Below are 21,383 nucleotides of genomic sequence, written 5' to 3' on the forward strand. Positions count from 1 at the left end.
TTGTTCAGACTGGGCAGAGTGTACAGATACAGGCTTTTGCAATAATCAGCCTTTTCTTTTTCTGAGCATTATTTATAATCAGGGACCATGAGATGCCATTAACTGTCTGCTACATGAAGACAGTGTTTCTTGACTCATTAGATGAGCTACATAGATGCAATCAAAATGAAAGGTTTTTGATTATGGCAACGTACCCACCTCACATAATAAAAAAATAATAGTCCCTTCCCCCCCAAACAAAAAAATATATAGGGGAAAAAATATAATCACTGCTGCCTCTTTCTTGACCATATATTTAGAGGATTTTCCAATAAAAGAATACCAGATTATATAACACTGTTAGGGATACACAGTTCAAAGCTGTCTTTGTGCACACCTATTCCTATAATATTTTGTGTTTGGGTGTTGATACTTCTCAAAGGTTTGTGGTGTACAGTTTGAAAATTCAGGTTCATGGTAAACAGTTTCTGACAGATTGAAATTCATCTACATTGAATGCCAACTTCATTGTTTTTGATTAATTAAAACTGGCTAACACATGAAGAGACAAATGGGGTTGATAAATATGAGGTAACCTGCATCCTTCTCGTGTTATTGATGGATTTGTCATATCTAACAAGACTTTTCGGTTGACGATGTGTACAAAACTTTAACCTCTTTGTTTGACAAGAAAATTAAGGCAGCTTGCAGCCACTAAATGGGCATACATATACATGTTCATTGATGAACATTTAGCTGATCAGGAACTCTTAGGTGCCTCAGAATCCCTGGTAAAACAACATACAGAGAGAGCACTGCAACGTAATCCAGTGGACTGCCTCAGTCCATGGCACATGCCTCAGGTGGGTAGCAGGTGGAAAGCAGCAACTCTTCATACTATTGTGGTACAGTGGAACATACTCTTTTTCAAATAGTTACTGTATTTGCATTTACAGAACAAATGTAACAACCAGGATAACATAGCATTGGACAAGAACACACCAAAAATGTTTTATATGGCCTTGACCAAGTGCCCCAAATAGTTTACTTTGCTGTAAGTATTCTGTGGTAATTCTGGGAAATGCCTCTGATAGACATGTAGTATCTATATACTTTAATAGATTATTTATGAAATTAAAACCACAGACATAACCAGAATCTGCTGAATTAAAAACTTGTGTGTGTAGAACATTGAGTAATCACAGAATAAGCTCTCATTTCTATGCTGTTCTCTCTCATGAATAGTAGGTAAATTGATATGTCAGTCATGCAGTTTTTGCTGAAGTTAATCTTGTGCTTTTTTCCCTGTCATGCTTCATGAACATGTTTTTAGCCTAAAGATATGCTACTAGGTATGGGCATGGACACTACGTAGTACACTCTAATGCAGTCTATAGCTTGAATTCCTTCTAAATTGCATAATGATACACTGGATGAGTGGAAACTAAAGCTGAAATGGTTTTCTCCGCAGAGCAAAGAAGAGAACACAATGAAACAGCCGGATTCAAGTGAAGCAATTCAGGAAGTACCTGAGGAGGGGGCTTCTGTAGCTGGGGATATTAGGAAGAGGGAGGACCTACCCCTGGAACTGCCACATGGACCAACCATGCAGGAGACCTTCAAAGAGATACAGCAGCTGCTAGAAACAGGACCCGATAACTTTGTCATTGGGGTGAGTTCTTTGGTGCCTGATAATCACATTAAGCAAAGATTGAAGATGACTTAGAAGAGTGGAACTGCATTATAGGCTATTTTTGGTGGTGACTGAAACAAGTAGTTACAGAAATTATGTTGTTTCTCCATTGCTCTTTCACTCACTCATGCATTCACTTAATCACCTAAACAATTGAGTAACACTAAAAGAGATTAAAGCTGTAGTAGAACTAGAGATCATAAAAGCCGGTATAGGAGTTGCGTCAAGTATGAAGTGGCTGTTCAGGTTATGCTTTATATTGCACTTCTTTAAATTTGTAATTTAAAGTATATTATTTTGCTGCTCTAAGCTGCATAATTCAGTCTGTCTCAAGGCCCTTCTAATGTGAAAACATGAAGATATTTGGTCTATCAGAGCTGTTTGTAATTATATTTGTCTGTTTGTGATTATAGGGAAAGCCTCTGTGGGAACCTGTGGGGAGTTTGGACACGTCACGCAAAGACCTGGACACCCGACTGAGCCACGTGGTCTTCCGGATTCTTAATAGTCGAAACCGGCCTGCCCAGCTCAACACCACAGCCATGACCCAGCAAGTAGAAGAGGCTGAGGTGAGACCCTGCCTTTTAACCTTTTGAAGAGTGGGTTTTTGGAATGTTTTTGCTACATTCTGAGCAGGTGGTTTAGAACTCCATTTCTTTCAGTTACCCGTGGTGATTGCTACATCAGCATTAGAATGCTCAGTTAAGAACAGTCTAATTGCATATTTGTAATCTTACACCTTGAAGGGTTAAGAAGTCTCATCCACGTTTTGCTCATATATTACTCTTATTTGCTACAAGTTTTAACAAGTATTTTTCCCACTCAAAAAGCGGATAAAAACACTGGGGGTAGGGGCGGCTCGTGCCCTTTCATTTAATTGGAGGAAGATGCTAAGAACGGAATGTCTTTTACTTTAAAATGATGAACGTCTGCGTGTCCGTGCAGGTCTTTCTGGGACCCCTTCTTATATTATTTTTGCATGTATGTACATGTGGATGTTCTTCTAGAAAGGCTGTGCATATGAGTAATTCCAGGTACCTGCATCTACATAGATGAGGTCTAAATGTAGTGTTTTGTTACAGGACTGCAGACAGTGTTCCCAGGAGCAGCTGGCAGTCTTTTCTCAGATGTGTGAAGACAGGGACTCGGATGATGCTCAGCACGTGGAAGGACAGTGGAGCGCTGCTCTGTGGGACGCCTCTGCCGCCGTGCATGCCAAGGAAGCCCAGCTTCAGCTCGTCACGCTGTACCACGAGCAGACGCTGGCTGCTAAAGCTACTCAGGAGAAACTGGAAGCTGAGCTGGATGCACTGAGAGCGTGAGTGTCACTGTCTATCCATGTTTTTCTACATTTCTGAATATTCATTTTCAGAATTAATCTCCGTGTGCATTGATCTGAAATGGCTGTGATTTGCCAATGCACCTTAATGTACGTATGTACACATTAACTACCTTTCTCTTATATCTGTGTAGACTCCCTGTGGGAAGCTCCGCGCAGAAAGCAGAAAAACTGCGTGCTGTCCTGTGGGACATGGAGCAGGAGAGGACTGTGATTGGAGAGCTGCTCCAGACAAGCGCCAAACTATCTCCCTACCTGAGTCAAGCAGACAGGCTGGTGGCGCGCACACAGCTGGAGCACCTGCAGGGGGAGTGGAGAGCACTGGCTAGGGCTGCGGAGAAGGCGCTCCATCAGGTTTCTGTCCAGATTCAAGAAAGCGGCGATCTTCTCCAGGAAGCACATGAGCTTCAGGACCAGCTGGAAGCTCTACAGAAATCTCTGGGTCCACCCCAGCTCTCGACCGAAGAGTGGGACAGCCAGAGGGCTGGACAGCTGATGATCATGGGCTCTGCCCTGACAGCTGCCAACCAGCATTACCATCACCTGCAGCAGCAGACCTCTGATGCTCTTTTCCAAAGATTTCAGGGAGAGAAGGAGCGGAGGGACATTGAGCAGGCCCTCCATGGTGTGAAGGAACAGGTGGATAAACTACAAGGACAGATTTCCAGGCAAACTCCCAGCAGCAGCAACACCACCTTGGGTAAAATCATGAAGGTTATGCAGGAGGCCTTTACCTGGGCAAAGCAGACAGAGAGTGACATTGAGGCAAGGAAGAAGGTGGTGCTTCTCCCAGAGGGGGTCCACAGTCAGATCAAAGGTCTTAAGAAGCTGCAGTCAGAGATCTCAACCAAGCAATCCCAGCTAGAGTCATTTGTGGAGGAGGTGAGAGAACTTATCCCTGATTTGGATGAGAAGGACACTCCTATGGTGCTCTCCTCACTCAAAACTCTGGAGAGTTTGGCCAAGTCAACTGCTGAGAAGCTGGCTCGGGCCCTGCAAGACATGGAGTCGGGCTTGCAGACAAGGGAGAAAATGTCTGAGCAGATTGTCGATGTTGACTCCTGGGTGGTGGCCCATGTCCATAAAGAGACCATCAGGGAATCTATTAGCAAAGGGAACACAGCAGACTTGGAGCGCAAGCTCCGGCAGCTCCAGGAGACATTGAAGGAAGCAGATAAACAGGCAGCAGTAACAGAGGCCCTTCTGATGAGGAGTAGAGACATTGCCCCAGAGCTTACCGTTATTGAGAACTGTCGACTAAATGACAAACTCATAAGCCTTCAAGAGGACATCAAAGATATTATCAGCTGTGAAAAAGCAAACTGTCAGGAGCTAGAGAAGCTGCTCCAAGCACAGGACTCTTCACGTAAGAAGCTGTCCTCAGTGGAAACAAGCTTGAGACAGATGTTGGTAGACTTGAACAGGTTTAGGTTTCCGATAACCAGAGACTCACTGTGTTCTGTAGAGCCTATAAAACACATGATTCTGGAGCAGAAATGTCAGGTGGACCAACTCTCTCACTGCAAGGAAGACAAAAGGAAAGAACTGCTGTGTACAATTGCTGAGATACAGGACAAGGTGAACTCACTGGGCCAAAAGGCTGAGCAGCATGAAAGATATTTAAACTGCAGGCAGCGCTTAGAGGACCTGAAAGAAAAAGTAGAGGCACAGGTCCTTAAGGTGAAAGATGAAAGCATCAGCAAGGAAGAGAGGTTTAAGGGCTGCCAAGCCCTTCTCATTCAGTTACCTCTAGTCAAGAACCTCTGCAAGGTGGCTGAAGTAGAGCTGCAGAACATCTTAACAGATCTCTACCCATCCCAGCTGAGCTCTGAACGCCAGAGGCTCCGTCAAGTCGCAAACAGCTTCTCCACCTTGGAGCTGACTGTCTCCAATGACACTAGCATCCTGGAGTGGGCCCTGCTGAACAGCCTCCACTGCCCCACAGAACACAAGGCCATGGGGGAGTTTCTCAGACACGCCAACCGGGAACTGGAGCAGCCAACCCCATTGCCGTTGGAAGAGCAGGCCATTGATAGAGAGTTGTTGAAGTGTGCGACTCTTCGGAGGAATGTGGAGTCTAGAGCAAGGGTGCTGGAGGCTTTCGAACCCAGGAATGGATCCAGGCAGAAGGGGCAGGAGCAGAAGAATGCAGATCTGGCAGACAGGAAGAAGACTCTGAGTGGCTGTGAGATGCGAATGGTAGGTTTGTCTCATACACTATTTAATTTTGTTTCGGATTGGTATTTTCGCCATGTGATTACTAATGTAAAGCAAACACCGGTATATTTATCCCCCTTTTGGCCATGCTACATATCAGCAGTTTTAATAAATACAATAGCATGCCCAAACAGTTCTATCAGTTTTTCCAAAGTTGCAATTTGTCAGTTTAAATACAGCAATAATGATCTGTTTTGTGACTGTTTGATGGCTTTTGCTTCTCCAGGAGAACTTGTCTCAGGCACGAGAGATGTTAGGAGATTACAGCAGGGCTGTCGGAAGTGCGGTCGCATTCCTGCAAGAAGCCGAGTCCAGGCTCCACCTCCCTCTTGACTATGCTGGGAGCTGCCCAGAGGAGCTGCAGCGCACCCAGCAGGCCCTGGCCTCCCTGGATGAGCAGTTCCAGTCCCACATCACCCAGATCCAGGCCCTGGTACCACAGCACAGCTGCCTCTCTTCCTACCAGGCAGAGCAGCTCCACAGCACGGTCCTAAGCCAGCTTCTTGTACGGGTTTCCACACTCCAGGCCCAGGCCCAGCGCAGAATGGAGACGCTTCAGAAGTAAGCCTGCCTTCTCCGTGTGATGATATGAAACTGTAACAGTCTTCTGCCCATCAGCTGCAATGGCTTCTCATATACACTCACCGGCCACTTCATTAGGTGACAGGAGTGGCACCCGGTGTGGTCTTCTGCTGCTGTAGCCCATCTGCTTCAAGGTTTGATGTGGTGTGCGTTCAGAGATGCTCTTCTGCATACCTCGGATGTAACGAGTGGTTATTTGTGTTTCTGTTGCCTTTCTATCAGCTAGAACCAGTCTGGCCATTCTCCTCTGACCTCTGCCATCAACAAGGCATTTTCGCCCAGTGAACTGCCGCTCACTGGATATTTTCTCTTTTTTGGACCATTCTCTGTAAACCCTAGAGATGGTTGTGCGTGAAAATCCCAGTAGATCAGCAGTTTCTGAAATACTCAAACCAGCCAGTCTGGCACCAACAAACATGCCACGTTCAAAGTCACTTAAATCACCTTTCTTCCCCATTCTGATGCTTGGTTTGAACTTCAGCAGATCGTCTTGACCATGTCTACATGCCTAAATGCATTTAGTTGCTGCCACGTGATTGGCTGATTAGATATTTGCGTTAATGGGTGCAGTTTGCAGTTGAACAGGTGGACCTAATGAAGTGGCCGGTGATTGTATGTTCTCAGGGAGATAGGGTGAAGATGCAGTATATAAAAATAACATTATAAGTGCTTATGAAGTGATGCATGCATGAAGTTATTGTGACTAAGCATTCTTTGTAATCTTGATGATTCCCTGTTATTCAGATTTCTAATGATGTACTGTTTACAAATGAACACTGTAAAATGGGATTTGGGGCATTCATAGGGAAATTATGTTATATTGAATGGCTGCCACTTTCATTTACGATTATTTGTCTCTCTGTTTTCTGTTGTGGAAGTTTCCAGCGAAAGTTCGTGAGAAATGTGATTGTCATTTTAATATCTTCATTGGTTTGTGCCCTCTAGATGTTCCAAAAAGCAGAGAATGTACATAAAGTGTTATAAGGAGATCTGCCAGCGCTTGAAGACAGTACAAGCTTCTCTTTCAGACTGCATCTCCTACAATGCAATCTCTTATAAAGCTTGCCTAGATCAGCAGGGAAAACTGAAGGTATGTAAAGTGGTGTTGAAATCCATCATATAAGTCATGTTAATTTAACCCTAGCGCGTGCCTTAGCTCACTGTCTGTGCTTGTGTGAAGGTGCTGGTGCTGGAGGTGGACTCCCTCGCTGGGAGGCTGGGGGAGCTGAAGGAGTGGTGTCCGGAGCGGGACTGCAGCAGGGGCAGAGAGGAAGCTGTGAGCACCCTCTGGAGAGACTGGGCGAGGCTGGAGCGCTGTGCCCGCTACCTGAAGACTCGCTCAGATCAGAAAGGAGCAGAGTGGAGAGACATCACTAAGAGCGTGAGTACAGGACCGAATGTGAGCAGTGTCCTCAGCCACAGGAATAATGGGCTGTTATTCCTATGTGATCACAGGAAATGTGATATCTGTATTTGAAGAAAACACATCCAGATGCCTTTGATACATTGCTTTGTTTATTTGCTTTGTTCATGTGCTTATAATGTTCTCTTATGGTTTGAGTGACATCATAAAGTTTACAGCAGGAAATTAAATATTTGGACCCGATAAATCCTGAGGTGTGGTGTTGGCAGCCTACGGTCATGGGTCTGGGAACCGGTCTGGTTATCTTAAGAGAGGGGTGTGTTCACTATGTTCAGGATTACTCAGGGAAGTGATGTTCAGGAGAAATCATTTATAATGTTTCCCATTTTTTTTTTATTGTATGTCTTCACTCTGGACAATGTGCAGTGTCTATCCGTTTGTACCAACCAGACTGTAAAAGCCACTGAACTGAACAAAAATGAATTGATTAATTAACATGGATGTCCACATGTGTGTATACATTAGGTGGAGAAGGCCACTGTCATTCTGGACCAACTGCAGGATGAGTTGCCGGAGTGCTCCAGGGAAACGGCCACCCAGGAGGAGCTGCAGGAGGTGCTGGCATGCATGGAGCAGTACCAGGACCGTCTGGACTGTGAACACCGCGCTCTGACCGCTCTGGAGCTCCGAGCCGCGCGCCTCCTGGGTGTCCCTGCCCATCAGGAACTGTCTCCGCCAATCCCGCTCTGTCAGGAGCTGCAGACAATGCAGGGAAGATACAAGAAGTAAGATCACACTCTCACATTTAGTACATTTAGTTTGCAGATTCTGTGATATTTTACTTCTCTTAAATGAGATGATGGTTATGGGTGCACCCCTGTCTGTCCCGTTTAAAATAAAAAAGGGCATCACTATACATTACATAATATGTCACTTAGCAGACGCTTGTATCCAGAGCAACTTGCAAAGGTGGGGAATGTCAGTGTTCGTGTCAGGAATCTGAAAGTGTGACATCACCAAGAAGGCACAGAAATCCAATTTATAATCAACAAGTGTGAACCCAAACAAACCAAGTAAATACCACTACACATCTAACCTAATATTTAGACAGCTATGCCTATACCAATATTACCCCAAAAGGAAATACAAAAAAAGAGAGAACAACTTAAAATGGTCAGTGGAGCCATGATGCAGGGTCTTCAGTCTGCATGGGAAGATGGGTAGGGTTTCTGCTGTCCTGGCTGCAGTGGGAAGCTCGTTCCACCACCAAGGGACCAGAGCAGACGGGAGAAATGACCGGGAAGTGCAGGCATGTGAGAGGCGTACATATAAAGGAGTGGTCCCTTTAGCTGCCTGAGGCTAGCACTTTGACTCGAGCTTATGTCAGTAGCCGGTGGAGGGAGATGAGATATGACATAGATGAACCTGGGGAGGCTTTTTGGATGAGATTTGGGTTACTACTTGCAACTTTCAGCTAAGTGAACCCCTTTTGTGACTGTTATGACATCTGTTCCTGTCGCCGAAGGTATTCGGTGTACTAGCTAAGCACCACTCTAACTTCATATTTCATGGTGTTAGTGATGTACAGTATATACTTGGTAAAGAGGGCTGTGGTGAAATAATAGATATCAGTTCACAAACCTGCAAATAATATATTCACAATACTGTTACATTGTTGTGCAAACAGTAAATCAGCCCGTAATAATATCTTGTCTTGGCTATCGCTGAATAATCTGTGTTATTGTCACTGGGCATTGGTGGCAGTGCTTGTATAGCGTTAGGGGGCTATGCCTTGCTGTTCACACTGATGAGCTCCCTGGGGTAAGTGGGCTGGCACTGGGGCTGCAGTGCCCCACATTCCAGAGAGGCATACACGCTCGCCCACACTCACACAGAGACGCGCACGAGAGACACTTAGCTCACTACACCCTCGCTGACGCAGGACCTCCTTCTCAACTTTCTTCGTCCTTGTTGGCAAACATTTGTTCTCGTGGAGAAAGTGCAGAGAAATCAGTAACGGGATCTGGAATACAGCTGACGTGCTTTCGAGGTAACGTTGGGGTTGCGGTTTGTTTCTACCTCATGCTGTCTCCCTGCCTCACCTGTCCTGAGAGGTATATAAAACGCGGGGACGTTAGCTAACAATGAGCCTGGTTCTGCAGCCTGAAAGAGAAGAGCATGCTGGGCCGGCAGGCGGTGCAATCGGAGGTGCAGGAGCGGGAGCGGGTGAAGGAGGAGATCGGCGGGGTGAAGGAGTGGCTGGTGGCTGCCGTGTCCCTGCTGTCTGTAATGGAGGACCTCCCCAGCACTCAGGAACTGCAGGTGGGTGGCCCTGGAGAGCCTCACTGTGCTACACCTCACTGAAACATCCGTCTTAAATCTTTAAGCCTCATGATGATGTTCTTCTGTAACTACCACCTGCCAGGGATCCTGACCTAAGGCATAGTGTGAGCAGATGTAGGCTTCAATTTCACCTTCTTACATTGCTCAAAGGAATATTTCCCGAGCAGATGGTGTTGCTTATATGACTCTGTAGAATAAATACCCTCTAGTTATGCTCGCTTCAGTTGTGTACAGAAGATTATGGTATTGCTTATATTATGAACACTATGAGCATATTATTGTGCTAAGATGTGACTACAATCAATTTTTTATGTAGTCTTGCACTATCCAGTTGAATAATTGGTCTTGGTTTTTTCAAATGACCACTTTTTTAAAAACTTTAAAATCACTTTTACTTTCAACTCCTTGTGTGCTTAAGTCTTTTTGTATTTTTGCAAAAGCACAACTTAGATGTTGTTTAACCAATTAAGATGCATTCCCCCCTGCACAGTGGTGCATGAGTAATGCCATTTTAATGAGAGCTAGGGCAGCTCGTCTCTCCCAGGAACACAATGCACTGCTTGTCCTGATTGTAACCAATAAGGATAATCTCCACTGAAAGAATTTGCAGTAAACCTGCTTTGGAAATGTCTCAGAGTCAGTAATTTGTTTACGAACGTGCTTGTGAAAATGAGGGTGAAGTTTCCGGCATTACTCAGCCCTTCGTTCATCGGCCAAGTTTCATGTTCCTTGCCTTCAATGACAGTAATAATGGTAACGAGTGACCGTTGGAGTGAGAGAGCGCCGAACAAAGTGCATTATTTGAGCTGAGATGTCGTTGGCTTTTAGTCCAGGGGGTTTTCTTCGGTTAATTTTCCCGCCCGTATTGTGCCGCTCTCCGTAAGTGAGGCGCGCGGAGCGCCGCCTCTGTGTCCAAGCCCCTGAGTCACGTCCAACATTTCCCATCAGGCTTTCATCTCCAGCTTGGCGCATTCTCTGCCTCCACAGTGGGACTCTCAGTCTGAAAAGGGCCCAGGAGCACCTCTTTTGTGTTTTACCTTGTAAGAGGATACTCCAGCTCCTGGATCTCAGTCTCTGCGCTGATGTAACGCTTTCCTCCCTGAAAAAAAAGCAAAAGACACTTTCCCAGAGCGGCACACCCTGCAGAGCCTGAGGTCTGGTCATGGACACCTCTCTCACCGGATCTTTTAGGGTCCGGTTTCCTCAGTGATCTATGGTTTCACAAATATATTTTTGCTTTAGATTAGTTTCTTTTATTTTATTTTTTACCTTGTATTAGAAGACAGTGGATGTTGTTTGCCATTTCAGTTACTCACCTCATAGCCAGGTGAAAGAAGGCTGTTGCTAAACGGCTACAATATCGATAGGCTGAATGCGTATTGAGTTTGGATTTCTAAGTACAGGAATAATATAATCTGACTGCACACGATTGGCTGAGGAGTTTATCTTGTGATATCTTCATAACTGATACCTGTGTTTTTTGGTAAGGCATGGAGTCTCCTGTTTATAGAGGGAATGTCAATCTGAGTGGTCACCTAATGTTGAGTTTGTGTGTGTATGTGTGTGTGAGATGGGGGATTGGGGGAATTTTTTGGTGTACGTGCATAATGGATAATTATGTGTGCCACATTTGGGTATTACATTTTTTTGGTGAGAAAAAGAGTGAGTGAGTGAGTGAGTGCATGCATGTGTGTGTATATGTGTGTGTTTGTGCAAGAGAAAGAGAGAGGAAGGGAGATAGAGGAAGTGAGTGAGTCAATGAGAGAGAGAGAGAGAGGGAGGGAGAGAGAGGGAAGGAGATAGAGGAAGTGAGTGAGTCAGTGAGAGAAAAAGAGAGTGAGAGAGACAGTGAGAGAGAGAGGCTTTCAGAATGGTTCCATACACCCAGTTTATGAGGGCTTGAGAATTATGACATCTCTCTCTGCAGGAGGTGCAGGCACAGTTGTGCTCCCAGAAGGCTGTGCTGCAGGGCATCATGGATGGCCTGAAGATGAAGTACTCTGACATGTACACCCTGGTTCCTGTGGAGATTGATGGACCGCTGCAGGAGGTCAATCGCTCACTGCAGGAGGTGGAAGAAAAGGTACAAAGAGAAAGCCATACAAATCTTATGCTCTATGATGCCCCCCATCACTGAACATTGATCATTTAGTTGAGGATACTATCTCAATGTAACGAAAGGAATATACTTATCACTTATTAATTCATGACAGCCACTGGAATCAGGTTCTGTTGTAGTGGAGGCCCTGCTCATGATTTGCTAACCACTGTCATTTAGACTGTTGTCATGGCAACGTTAGGATCTCCAAACTGCAGTCTAAATTGCTCAAAGATGACTGACTTCGGCAGAGTTAATCTGTTTTGAGTCACGAAATGTGCCTTGAAAATTATGTTGTAAAAAGTCAGAGAAGCATGGAGCTGTGTTTTAATTGTGAACAATAGACTGCGTAGTCAAACCCAATAAGCATTGTTCTCATATACTGTATTCTGCAGAAATTAATTCAAAATTGAGTTTTTTGCATTAGTCCTTTGTTTCTCTGCCACCCACTGTCTACGTGTCCTTTCTGTTGCAGTGTCCTGTTGCATGTCTTTGTGGAATCCACCATAGAATTCTGACCTACATGTTGCCACCCATTGTGTAAAAAAAGAAAAGGAGCTCTTTTGAAAGAAATTTATGCTTTTTGTCTGCACATGTTGCATTGCAGGTGGGGGAGGCAGTGGAGAAGAGTGGGCCTCTGTGCAGGCTGGGTGGCAAGGTGGAGGAGATCAGGGTGGGCCTGCAGGTTGTCCTGGCTTCACTGGAGAAGAGGTGCCCCTCAGTGGCAGAAGCTGAGAGTAGACAGAAGGTGGGGGACCCCACAGCCATATTCCCTTATGTAGAGCAAGCTGAAGTCCAGTCCTCTGGAGAAAAGCTACTGGACCTAGCAAGTGGTTTCAAACAATTGGATTTTCCATAGAGGAAAACTTCATAACTTCAGAAAAATCATAACAACAGACAATAGCAACAACTGCAACATCTATACAACAGACGTTTACAGACATATACAATAGATGTTTACATCATCAAGCTATCGCTAGTCAACAATAAAGAATGCTTCAGGGAGCTTGATGACGTAAACATCTGTTAATATCATAAATCAGAGGATAAAATTATTAAAACGTAATTTTTTTAAATCAAGTGATATGCATGACATGTTTTTTGGTGAAAGATGTTGTGTAATTGTTTGCTCATGAGAAGATACTATTTCTGAAGTTTTCCTCTCTAGGAAATCACATTATTTCAAACCGCTTCCTAGGTCCAGTCACTTTTTTTTGCAGTTGACAGTACTTTAACAGGCTATTGATGATATAATGATGTGCCAACCTTTTCCAACTTGTCAGCAGCCACTGCTGGTAATGAATGCCTACAGCGATTAAAGCTGAAGACATTAATCAACTCTCAATTTTCTTTAAGCCATATTTCACGTATTGCAACACCTTTTACATTTTCAACTTAAAAATCCATATTACTTGAAATATGTTGATTGTTCAACAGTATTTATGTTGGGATTTGAGCTGAATATTGTAAATATCTGTATTGTTCTAAAACTGTTTATTCACTGTTAACTGAAAATATCAATCTTCTTTGTCACTCCTTCATTTGTGTGACACCATATCTGTGTGTGTGTGTGTGTGTGTGTGTGTGTGTGTGTGTTTGGGCAGCGTGTGTGGGATGAGCTGGACAGGTGGCACTCCCGCATGGCAGCACTAGAGGTAGAGGTGCATGACATAGCAGACGACCTTCCGGAGGAGGCCCACATCCTGACGGATAAACTGATGGAGACGCTGCAGCTCTACCAGCATGTGGCCAAGCAGGCTGAGCAAAGGACTGCCTTTCTCAGCAAGGTGAGCTGGACTGTATATCCCAGCATGCTCGACTACACTAGAAACTTGGCAGCAGCCCTGTTTGTGGCCGTTGAATATACCTACTAAACCTGCTCTAGAAAAACAATTTGTTGGATGCCATTCATATGAGAAATTTACATTTGTATTGCATAACAAACAGAAGTACTAGCATGTACTGTACTGTTAATGTTGTAACTGTATAATCAGTGCATGTGATTGCATATGACATTGACCTCAGTGTCAAAATATTTTCACAGCACCAAATACAATTTACACTCTGATATTTTCTTTTTTGATCATGGCTAAATGCCTTTAAATGCTGCAGAATCAGACATTTTCATTTTGAAAGATTAGCCAGTCAAGGATGAAGCTTGCATAACCACCCTTGATTTAAAAAGGAAAGTTAAGTGCAATATAGTGCATGTGTGCTTTATAAAAGACTTCTTGTGCGATGTATGCCATGTCATGCCTGGTGTCTGTCCTGTTCCTGCAGATCCATACTTGCCTCCAGGAGCACGAGGAGATGATCAACAGCTCGAACAGCTGGCTGATTGAAGCTCACGCATGGCTGACTGCGCCGTGTACCTACACCACCGCCAACTGTCTCAGCAGCCACGTCAACGCCCTGCAGGTCAGTACGCTGCTCACTGCCCCTCTGAGTGAGACAACCAGTGTCAGTTTCTCCCTGTCAGCTCAGGCCTCTGAGATCAATACTCAAGAGACAATGTCATTTTCCATTTCATATAGAGTAGAAGGCAATAGATCTATTTTCATAATTCTGCAGGTTTTAGTTAAAGGAACATTTTCAAAATGGTATGTACAGTTCTGTGCCCGTTTTTTATTGCTCTTATTCTATACAAGATTAATTATTCATGCACAATATATTATTATCTTTTGGACATTAAATTATATTATATTTAGCATATACCCGTATCCAAAGCAGCATCAAGGTAGTTTTGTGGACGATTTTACTTGTTGGTCATTCTTGCAGATTGTTTCTTGTATTGCTTCAGGATACAGCAGCTATATCCTACACTCTTCAGTTTAAGAGCCTTATGAGTCTGGTTCCCTTACTACTGTAGCACACTGGTGTAACGCAGTGTATGCTGTGTGAGACATCGGTATGTCCCAGAACGGTAGCTCAGCTATTCGTGCGGCTCTCCCGCGCAGATGGTGCTGGACGACTCGGAGCAGATGAGGAGGACCCTGCAGACCTTTGTGGCGGTGCTGCAGGAGGTCAGCTCCGTGTGCGACATGACCGCCCAGGAGGAGCAGCTGGCCCAGGCTGACCAGCGCGTCGCCAGCATGCAACAGAGCATTGCGCATCAGCTGTCGCAGTTCCAACATGCCGCTGAGGTGAGCTCCACCTCCCCCCTCTTTCCGTGCCTCTTGACCTCATGTGGATGCTAGACGAAAATGGCAACCGCTCACTTGGGGTTCTCGCTGTCAGCCGTAGCAAATTCCTCTCAACTGAGCTGATGAAAATGGAGACTGGCCCAACGGCCATGGTTTATGAGAAGCCACACTGACCATTCAAAAAAAAATAAAAATGTCAGATTTTAGTTTTATGATGGCCACTTTTGAGTGGATGGTAATTTTTTTTGCATTTTTTTTGCTCATAAGGAGGTGGAAGCCATTGAGTCGGAAGTGGAAAAGATGGAGAAAAACTTGAATAAATTTAGAGACATTTTGTCCTCCCAAGACTCCGCCCCTTCCCCTCCAGAAGAACGCTGTGGAAATATGCAGGTGAGTGCAGGTGTTGCTGTATGGTTGCAGGTTATCACGCATTCTTTGGCATTATCGTGTCTAAGCATGTTCCTGGACATCCCTCCAGATGATCTTGAATGATATTGAGTCGATGAAGAGGACTATGGCTGAGATCCAAAGCTGCAAGCCAGGCCTGTGTCTGCCAGAGGGAGCAGAGGAATCGCTGACCATATTTCACAGAGCCAAACTTCTGCTTCAGCAAATCCAGTCACTGGAGCAGATGATCTATCAGCAGAACCCAACACTGAAGGTATGTCCAGAGACAATGCCATTTATCCCTGTACAGAGATGTTTACTGCAACATTTCCTGCCATAATCTCTTGATGGAATTGGATTCCATGTAAATCAATTTCTGTATTTATTGTAGTGCTGTGTACAACATGACAACTTGGTAATCCATCTGGTCCAGCATGTTGGTGTGTTCAGCTGGTGCAAAAAATGAAGCCGAACAATGAATTGCAGTCCCCTACTCTCAGACACACTCAAATCACAGCTAGAAATAATTATTTTCAGTCAAATGTTTAAATGTTTTTGGAAAGTTACTTTGATAAATTCTTAATCATTAATAGAGCCACCAGTTTGTCTCCGCCATGTGACCTCCAGGGATTTAAACTTGTAATTCAGTGGTTATCCTCCATAGGCACTTCAGCGGCACAGTCAAGTGACTAATCATACAATTGAGTTTCTAATTGAGACATTTATGAATTTCGGTGAACTAATATGGGGAGAGTCAGGAAGGAAAAATGAACATGGATGGAAGTTCAAATGCTGCAAAAAGCATGTCTTTGACCCGGTGGTCTGCAGTCCTTGTCCTGGAGAGCTGCAGAGTGTGGCTGTCCAGGACCCGAACTATCACTGCAATAATAATAAAAATGCATCCATATAAAGCAGGTTTTAGCCCAGCACTAAGACACCCGATTCTACATAAGGTCTTGTTTGATGACCATGATTAGTTAATTTGTTGAATAATTAAAAAAAAGATTTTTGTGCACGTTAAATGTTATACGACTCATTTTTAATTTGGGCATTCCCCATGACTTCTAACAAAACCTAATATGCCCTGTACAATATTTCAAAATACTGTGGCATGTGCATGGTAGTGAGTAATCAAACTTAGCATTGTGTGAGTATCGCTTGGAAACATCACTGTCTTGCTTAATTAGTGGCAATTACTTTGTCAGCTTAGACAACTGAGGTGGTGCAATGGTGATTGTATGAGAAGTGGCTTGACTAAGAGGTTATCGCGGCCTCTAGCTGATGGAGGGCTGAGTGCCATTCGAGAAAACAAGGGGAGACAAACTGGTCAGTTTGGAGGATGTCGATCTGAGGAGCTCAGTTTCTTCCACAAATCTCATTCTCTTTTTGCTACATATTCTTTGTGGCTATTTAGGTGATATTTGATCGAGAATTTCCATACGCCACTTGTAATGGCCAGGAACTGCATATAAACATTAAACAATCAATTCTCCTAACAAGTCCTTCTGGTTAGCCTTTCATTAATCAACAATGAGAGCTGCTTCCGGAGTCCTTTCAGGAGGACTGACTATGCATGTGGCATTAACCTCAATGAAGGGAAACAAGTAGGGTCGCAGGTATGTTAGTAAGTTAGTCAGCAAGGAGACCTAATGAGATGTAATAAGCTAATGGCGTGTACTCCAGTCTCACCCAGAGTGAATTATCTCCTGTCAGCCCATGACAACAGGCATGATGTAGCATGTCCTTGGCCCTTGATAAAAGAGTACTGTCATTGGTTAAGAAAGAATTAGCACAGTCACCTTGGAAACAAGCTCCAGCTGTGCTTGAGATTATGACAGGCTGCCAGAAAGTTGCGTGCCCAGACAGGTCACGATAAGGCCTTGCAAGGCTACGTCTGATCAGCCAGCACTCAAGAGCTGATTAAAACTACCGAACTGGTCCGCGCTTTCATTCTGTGCCAGAGTGACGTCCTCTCCTCCCAGCCTCCTGGTTTCTAGCGCTGGCTCGTCCAGATTTCCAGTTTAATCAATTAGAGAATCCTGTGTTTCAATCATCCTGCGTATCCCACCGTAGAGCTTCCTCCCACTCCCCCATCTCTTTTATGTTCCTGGGATTCTGAAGCTCTGTGGGCTGAGACCGGTCATGAACCAGCAACCTCCGAAGGTCAGGGAGCTGGTGGAGGGAGGTGTTTGTCTGTGGGAAGAACAACTGGAATGCAGTCCAGCCTTGGACGACCCAAGGTTATCCTACAGGAAGGAACTGCTTGTGAAACAATGCAGTCTGATCTACCGCAGGTTCCTTTGTATGCTTGCATCTGTCAAGCGGAAATGCACTAATCTTAAGTACTGATGAGAATGTCATACTAGAGGATGTGAGTATAGGTTTGAGGGTAGGCAGGTATTAGCTATTGTTTCAGGTTACCATAGCAACTGAAAATTTTGCTGTCCTTCTCAGGTGGCCATTGAGCAGCCAGTGGAACTGGAAGAGCTGTCTACCTCTACCTCAGAAGAGGTCATAGTCCCCAGTCCTACCCTGTCCATTCTTGAAGAAATGCAGGTGAGCTTACACCTCAAACATCAAGGAAAGTTCTTTAAACAATACCTTGAAAAATTTGTCTCGCTAGCCCGTTGTGGATAATATACATACTACCCTTACTGCGTCTTGCCTGTCCTATGAATAATACTCACTGATATTTTCTCCTAATTTTCCATCTCACTGGGTTTACCAAACCAATAGTTTTATGAAGAGGGCTGGTATAATATGTGCTTCTGTTTCAGGACAATGACGCAGAGGTGGGACAGATCCGGATCGTACATGTTGAAGAGGATGTTCTGAAAAGATCCGGGGCATCTCTGTTGACAGTGGAGGTGGGGTCCAGTCCAGAACAGAGACTGAGCTGGGGGTCAGAGAGGACTACACAGGTACAGCACTAAGCCTCTCTTTGTCCCACTGTCCCTCAACTCCAACACAGCTGATCAGAGGAGGAAACCAAACGTGCTGGTCCTTGAGTGTCTTTCTCAATTTTCCCTGGATGTCAACAGCTTCAACATACATGTATGGCAGACGTGGTGAGAACTACTGATAATCAGGCTTCCCACTCGTCCTGGAAAACCTTGAAAACCTGGAAATTTATCAACTAGTTTTCCAGTCATGGAAAACACCTGCACAAAGTTTTGAATGGTTATGGTACTTGCACATTGCCGCCCCCCCCGGTCCACCACCAGCTTTGGGCTACCGTTGTCCATGTTTCATGTCTGTAAGTCTAAGTCATGGAAACTGTCCTTGAAAAGTCCTGGAAAATGATTTCCTAAAATGAGTGGGAACCCTGATACAGTGTAATAATTCTCACAAATTACAAATAGCAGTTTAACAATGTCATTCAGTTCGTCGAACAAGAAGCACCCGTAGTAAGGATGTTGTTAAATGTGGCCGGCCTGTGTGTCCCTGAAATTGCAAAGCAGGAGGTGTGGTATATGTCACTGTCTGAAGAGGAAGAAGACAGAGGAAGCTCCCACTCCTCGTCCTCAGAAACGCTCACTTTCAGTGTTCCGGAGGTAAAACATCTCTGGAACCAAAGCCCACCGCTCCGCTTGGGTCCTTCGTTCCTCCTCTTCTGCGCTTCCTCTTCTCTTCCGCTTCTGCTGGTTGATTTTCTGCCCATGTCCAGGACCACTCCTGCTGCCTGTTCCCTTCATACTTCTCCAGCCTGTCACAGTCAGGACACTGCGTAGAACTCCCCCTCAGCTCTCTTGTTTTCAGTTTTCTTTTTAATGGCTTCATTCTTTCTATTTAAACCTTCATTATTTTCTTTTCCCCTTTCCCTTTCACCCTGTTGGCAATAAAGCAGTTCTTCTTTTGCTGGCCCTTTTCTTTTTTAACTTTCTATTTCTTTGATGCTCTGTTTGTCGTATTATTTTTTCAGCATTTATATACATTTTTGTACAGAAGCTGGCCAATTCTTATATATTTAAAATATTGTCAATAGTTATTTTTGTCTCTTCTAGGGTACAGAAATATCTTTAGAGGTTAGAATGATTTGGGAAGTTTTATTAAAATAAGTATAAATATGATCCAAATATATTTTTTTAAGTTAACGATGAAAATGGAGCATTTCGTATAATGTTTCGTTCACTTTGAATGTATGGAAAGTAGTAGCCTATTTCATCCTCCTTCTCAAAATCAATTTGGCTTATATTAATATGGGGAATTTTTAATGGAATCCCTGAATGAGCATGATGACTCAGCCCTGTGTTTTTTGTACTTCTAGAAGGTTTTTGTTCTTTACTTTTGTTTTGTAAATGTTTCAAAAGCAAAGAAAAAAAAGCAAGATCCAATACACAAAAAAAAAAAAAAAAAAAAAACAGCACAGAGACGGCTGTCCTGAGAAGCATATGCGGCTATTGTGGGTTCTTTTCTCTGCCGGTCAGTTTATGTTTCAGTACAGGCTGATGAATCGCTAGCGGCAGGTGCTCCCTGCCCTATTTCTTCGGAGTGCTATAGGGGAACTGTATGGCTCAAAGAAAGCCGGGACACCTGCTGAATCTCTGAGGGCCATTTAGTGTCGAGGGGTATCCAGTGGTTACGGAGACGACGCTGCTTCACTGCAGTGGCAGGCTGTGGACTGTAACCTGCCCCTGTTCTTCTCTGCTCCCGCGACCAGGATCCAGACGAGATCTTCACAGGCGAGGAGCAGGCCAGCAGGCCAACTTCAGACGCCTCCTTGGAGCACAGCCTAGGAAGAGACGAAGTGTTTGATCCCCAGCCTGATTCTTCCACAAAGGTACTGTCTTCCTGGTATAGCCAAATCCACGTTTACATTGAAACTGTTCTGGATGTCTCTCTTATTACATCCTTACACACATACACACACACACACACACGTGCACACACATACACACGTTTTTTTGATTCTGTTTGTATGTGTTACTTGGCAATTCACTGTATTGTTCATTTAGAAAACAAACCAAGAAAAATATGAATAGTATTTATTTGATTTTTGCTTTAAAAATTGAGCAAAAAGTAAAAAAGTGAAGGTGTGTCTTGCATTTCAAATGCATTTAAAATACTTCATTAAAATACACTGTACTTGACCCCAGATAAGGAGAACCTCTCAAAAAATGGCTTTTTCCTTCTCTAATACGCTGTTCAAGGCATTTTAGCTCCTGCTTAAAAAGTGTGACCATCGCTGAAAGACAACTGTTCCTCCTGTCTCCGCAGGACATAGTGGGACTCTCTCTCCCTACAGGAGCGAGCGAGACTGAAGCTCATTCAAAGCCTGTGGCCACAGTCAGAACACAGGCCCTCCCTCAAAGCATGGTAAACAAATCCCCCTCAGTAAACCTGTCCAGCACCTCCTCTAAAACCCAGCAGAGGTGTACAGTCTCCTAGCGCAGAGCGAGTAGTCGGAGCCATCATTCAGTGCGTTTCCATGGCATAGAATTCCGAATATTAAGCGTTTAGTTTTTCGGCGGTCGTGTTCTGTGCCCAACCTTCTGTTTACACGCATTGGAGTTCCCTCATTCCTGATAGACTCTATGTTTACATGCACACTCAGTCTTGCTGCCTACCTATAGATTTGTGATTTGTTGTGTGAAATGACATTTGCAATTGGGTGATCATAACTTTACAAGCACCTTACAAGAATGATTTTGGCATTATGTTTAATTTTGATGATATAATACCCGATTTCTACCAATATTGGGAGGGACTGATGCATCACATTTACCCAATGTGTAATGTTGTGATGGGCACTGAGATTTGCAAGAGAAAGCAATTGAGTTTCCACAGATTCTCAGTGGGAATGCTTTTTTCAAAATAGAAATAATAATTACTACATGGGCCTTTTATGTTTATCTGTTATACTCCTAAGCAGTACTGTTGGAATAATCCTAAAAATGTATTTACTGCATGCCTTTTGTAACAAGCCAGAATATTGCACACCATGTTTTAAAACAAATATTATAGTTTTAATTTGATTCTTTCATCTAATTTGAAAAAGGGAATGGTACTAAAAAACTCATTTTAGATTAGAATTATTACCCCTTTGTGTACCTGCTGTGCTTATTTGCTGACACTATGTTAACTATTCAGCTGTTCATGATGTGCCTGCTTTTTTCTTTTTCTTTTGGTGTACCCTTAATATTCGGAAAGTAATTTTATTGTTTTCCTGATTTTTCTGGTCACATGATTTAATATTCATGCAGTGTTATGAAGCTAGTTACAATGGAATTTCACCTCCA

At 44.0% G+C, this 21,383-nt stretch overlaps 1 protein-coding gene across 1 annotated transcript in view; it reads left to right on the top strand.

Annotated features, from left to right (window-relative positions):
* The window catches only part of syne2b (spectrin repeat containing, nuclear envelope 2b), a 126,073-nt gene that overhangs the window by 55,289 nt on the left and 49,401 nt on the right, over nt 1-21,383 (top strand). Inside the window, exons 57-77 of the mRNA XM_035423754.1 lie at nt 1,451-1,651; nt 2,086-2,241; nt 2,755-2,990; nt 3,146-5,210; nt 5,455-5,789; nt 6,756-6,900; nt 6,991-7,191; nt 7,699-7,958; nt 9,336-9,495; nt 11,444-11,599; nt 12,222-12,362; nt 13,219-13,401; nt 13,895-14,032; nt 14,572-14,757; nt 15,025-15,147; nt 15,236-15,418; nt 17,599-17,700; nt 17,922-18,065; nt 18,606-18,698; nt 19,805-19,924; nt 20,362-20,460. Coding sequence (XP_035279645.1) covers nt 1,451-1,651; nt 2,086-2,241; nt 2,755-2,990; nt 3,146-5,210; nt 5,455-5,789; nt 6,756-6,900; nt 6,991-7,191; nt 7,699-7,958; nt 9,336-9,495; nt 11,444-11,599; nt 12,222-12,362; nt 13,219-13,401; nt 13,895-14,032; nt 14,572-14,757; nt 15,025-15,147; nt 15,236-15,418; nt 17,599-17,700; nt 17,922-18,065; nt 18,606-18,698; nt 19,805-19,924; nt 20,362-20,460 — 5,427 coding nt within the window. The remainder of the gene's footprint in view (nt 1-1,450; nt 1,652-2,085; nt 2,242-2,754; nt 2,991-3,145; nt 5,211-5,454; nt 5,790-6,755; nt 6,901-6,990; nt 7,192-7,698; nt 7,959-9,335; nt 9,496-11,443; nt 11,600-12,221; nt 12,363-13,218; nt 13,402-13,894; nt 14,033-14,571; nt 14,758-15,024; nt 15,148-15,235; nt 15,419-17,598; nt 17,701-17,921; nt 18,066-18,605; nt 18,699-19,804; nt 19,925-20,361; nt 20,461-21,383) is intronic.

The sequence above is a fragment of the Anguilla anguilla genome, chromosome 1, assembly GCF_013347855.1.
Source record: "Anguilla anguilla isolate fAngAng1 chromosome 1, fAngAng1.pri, whole genome shotgun sequence".
Classification (NCBI taxonomy): domain Eukaryota; kingdom Metazoa; phylum Chordata; class Actinopteri; order Anguilliformes; family Anguillidae; genus Anguilla; species Anguilla anguilla.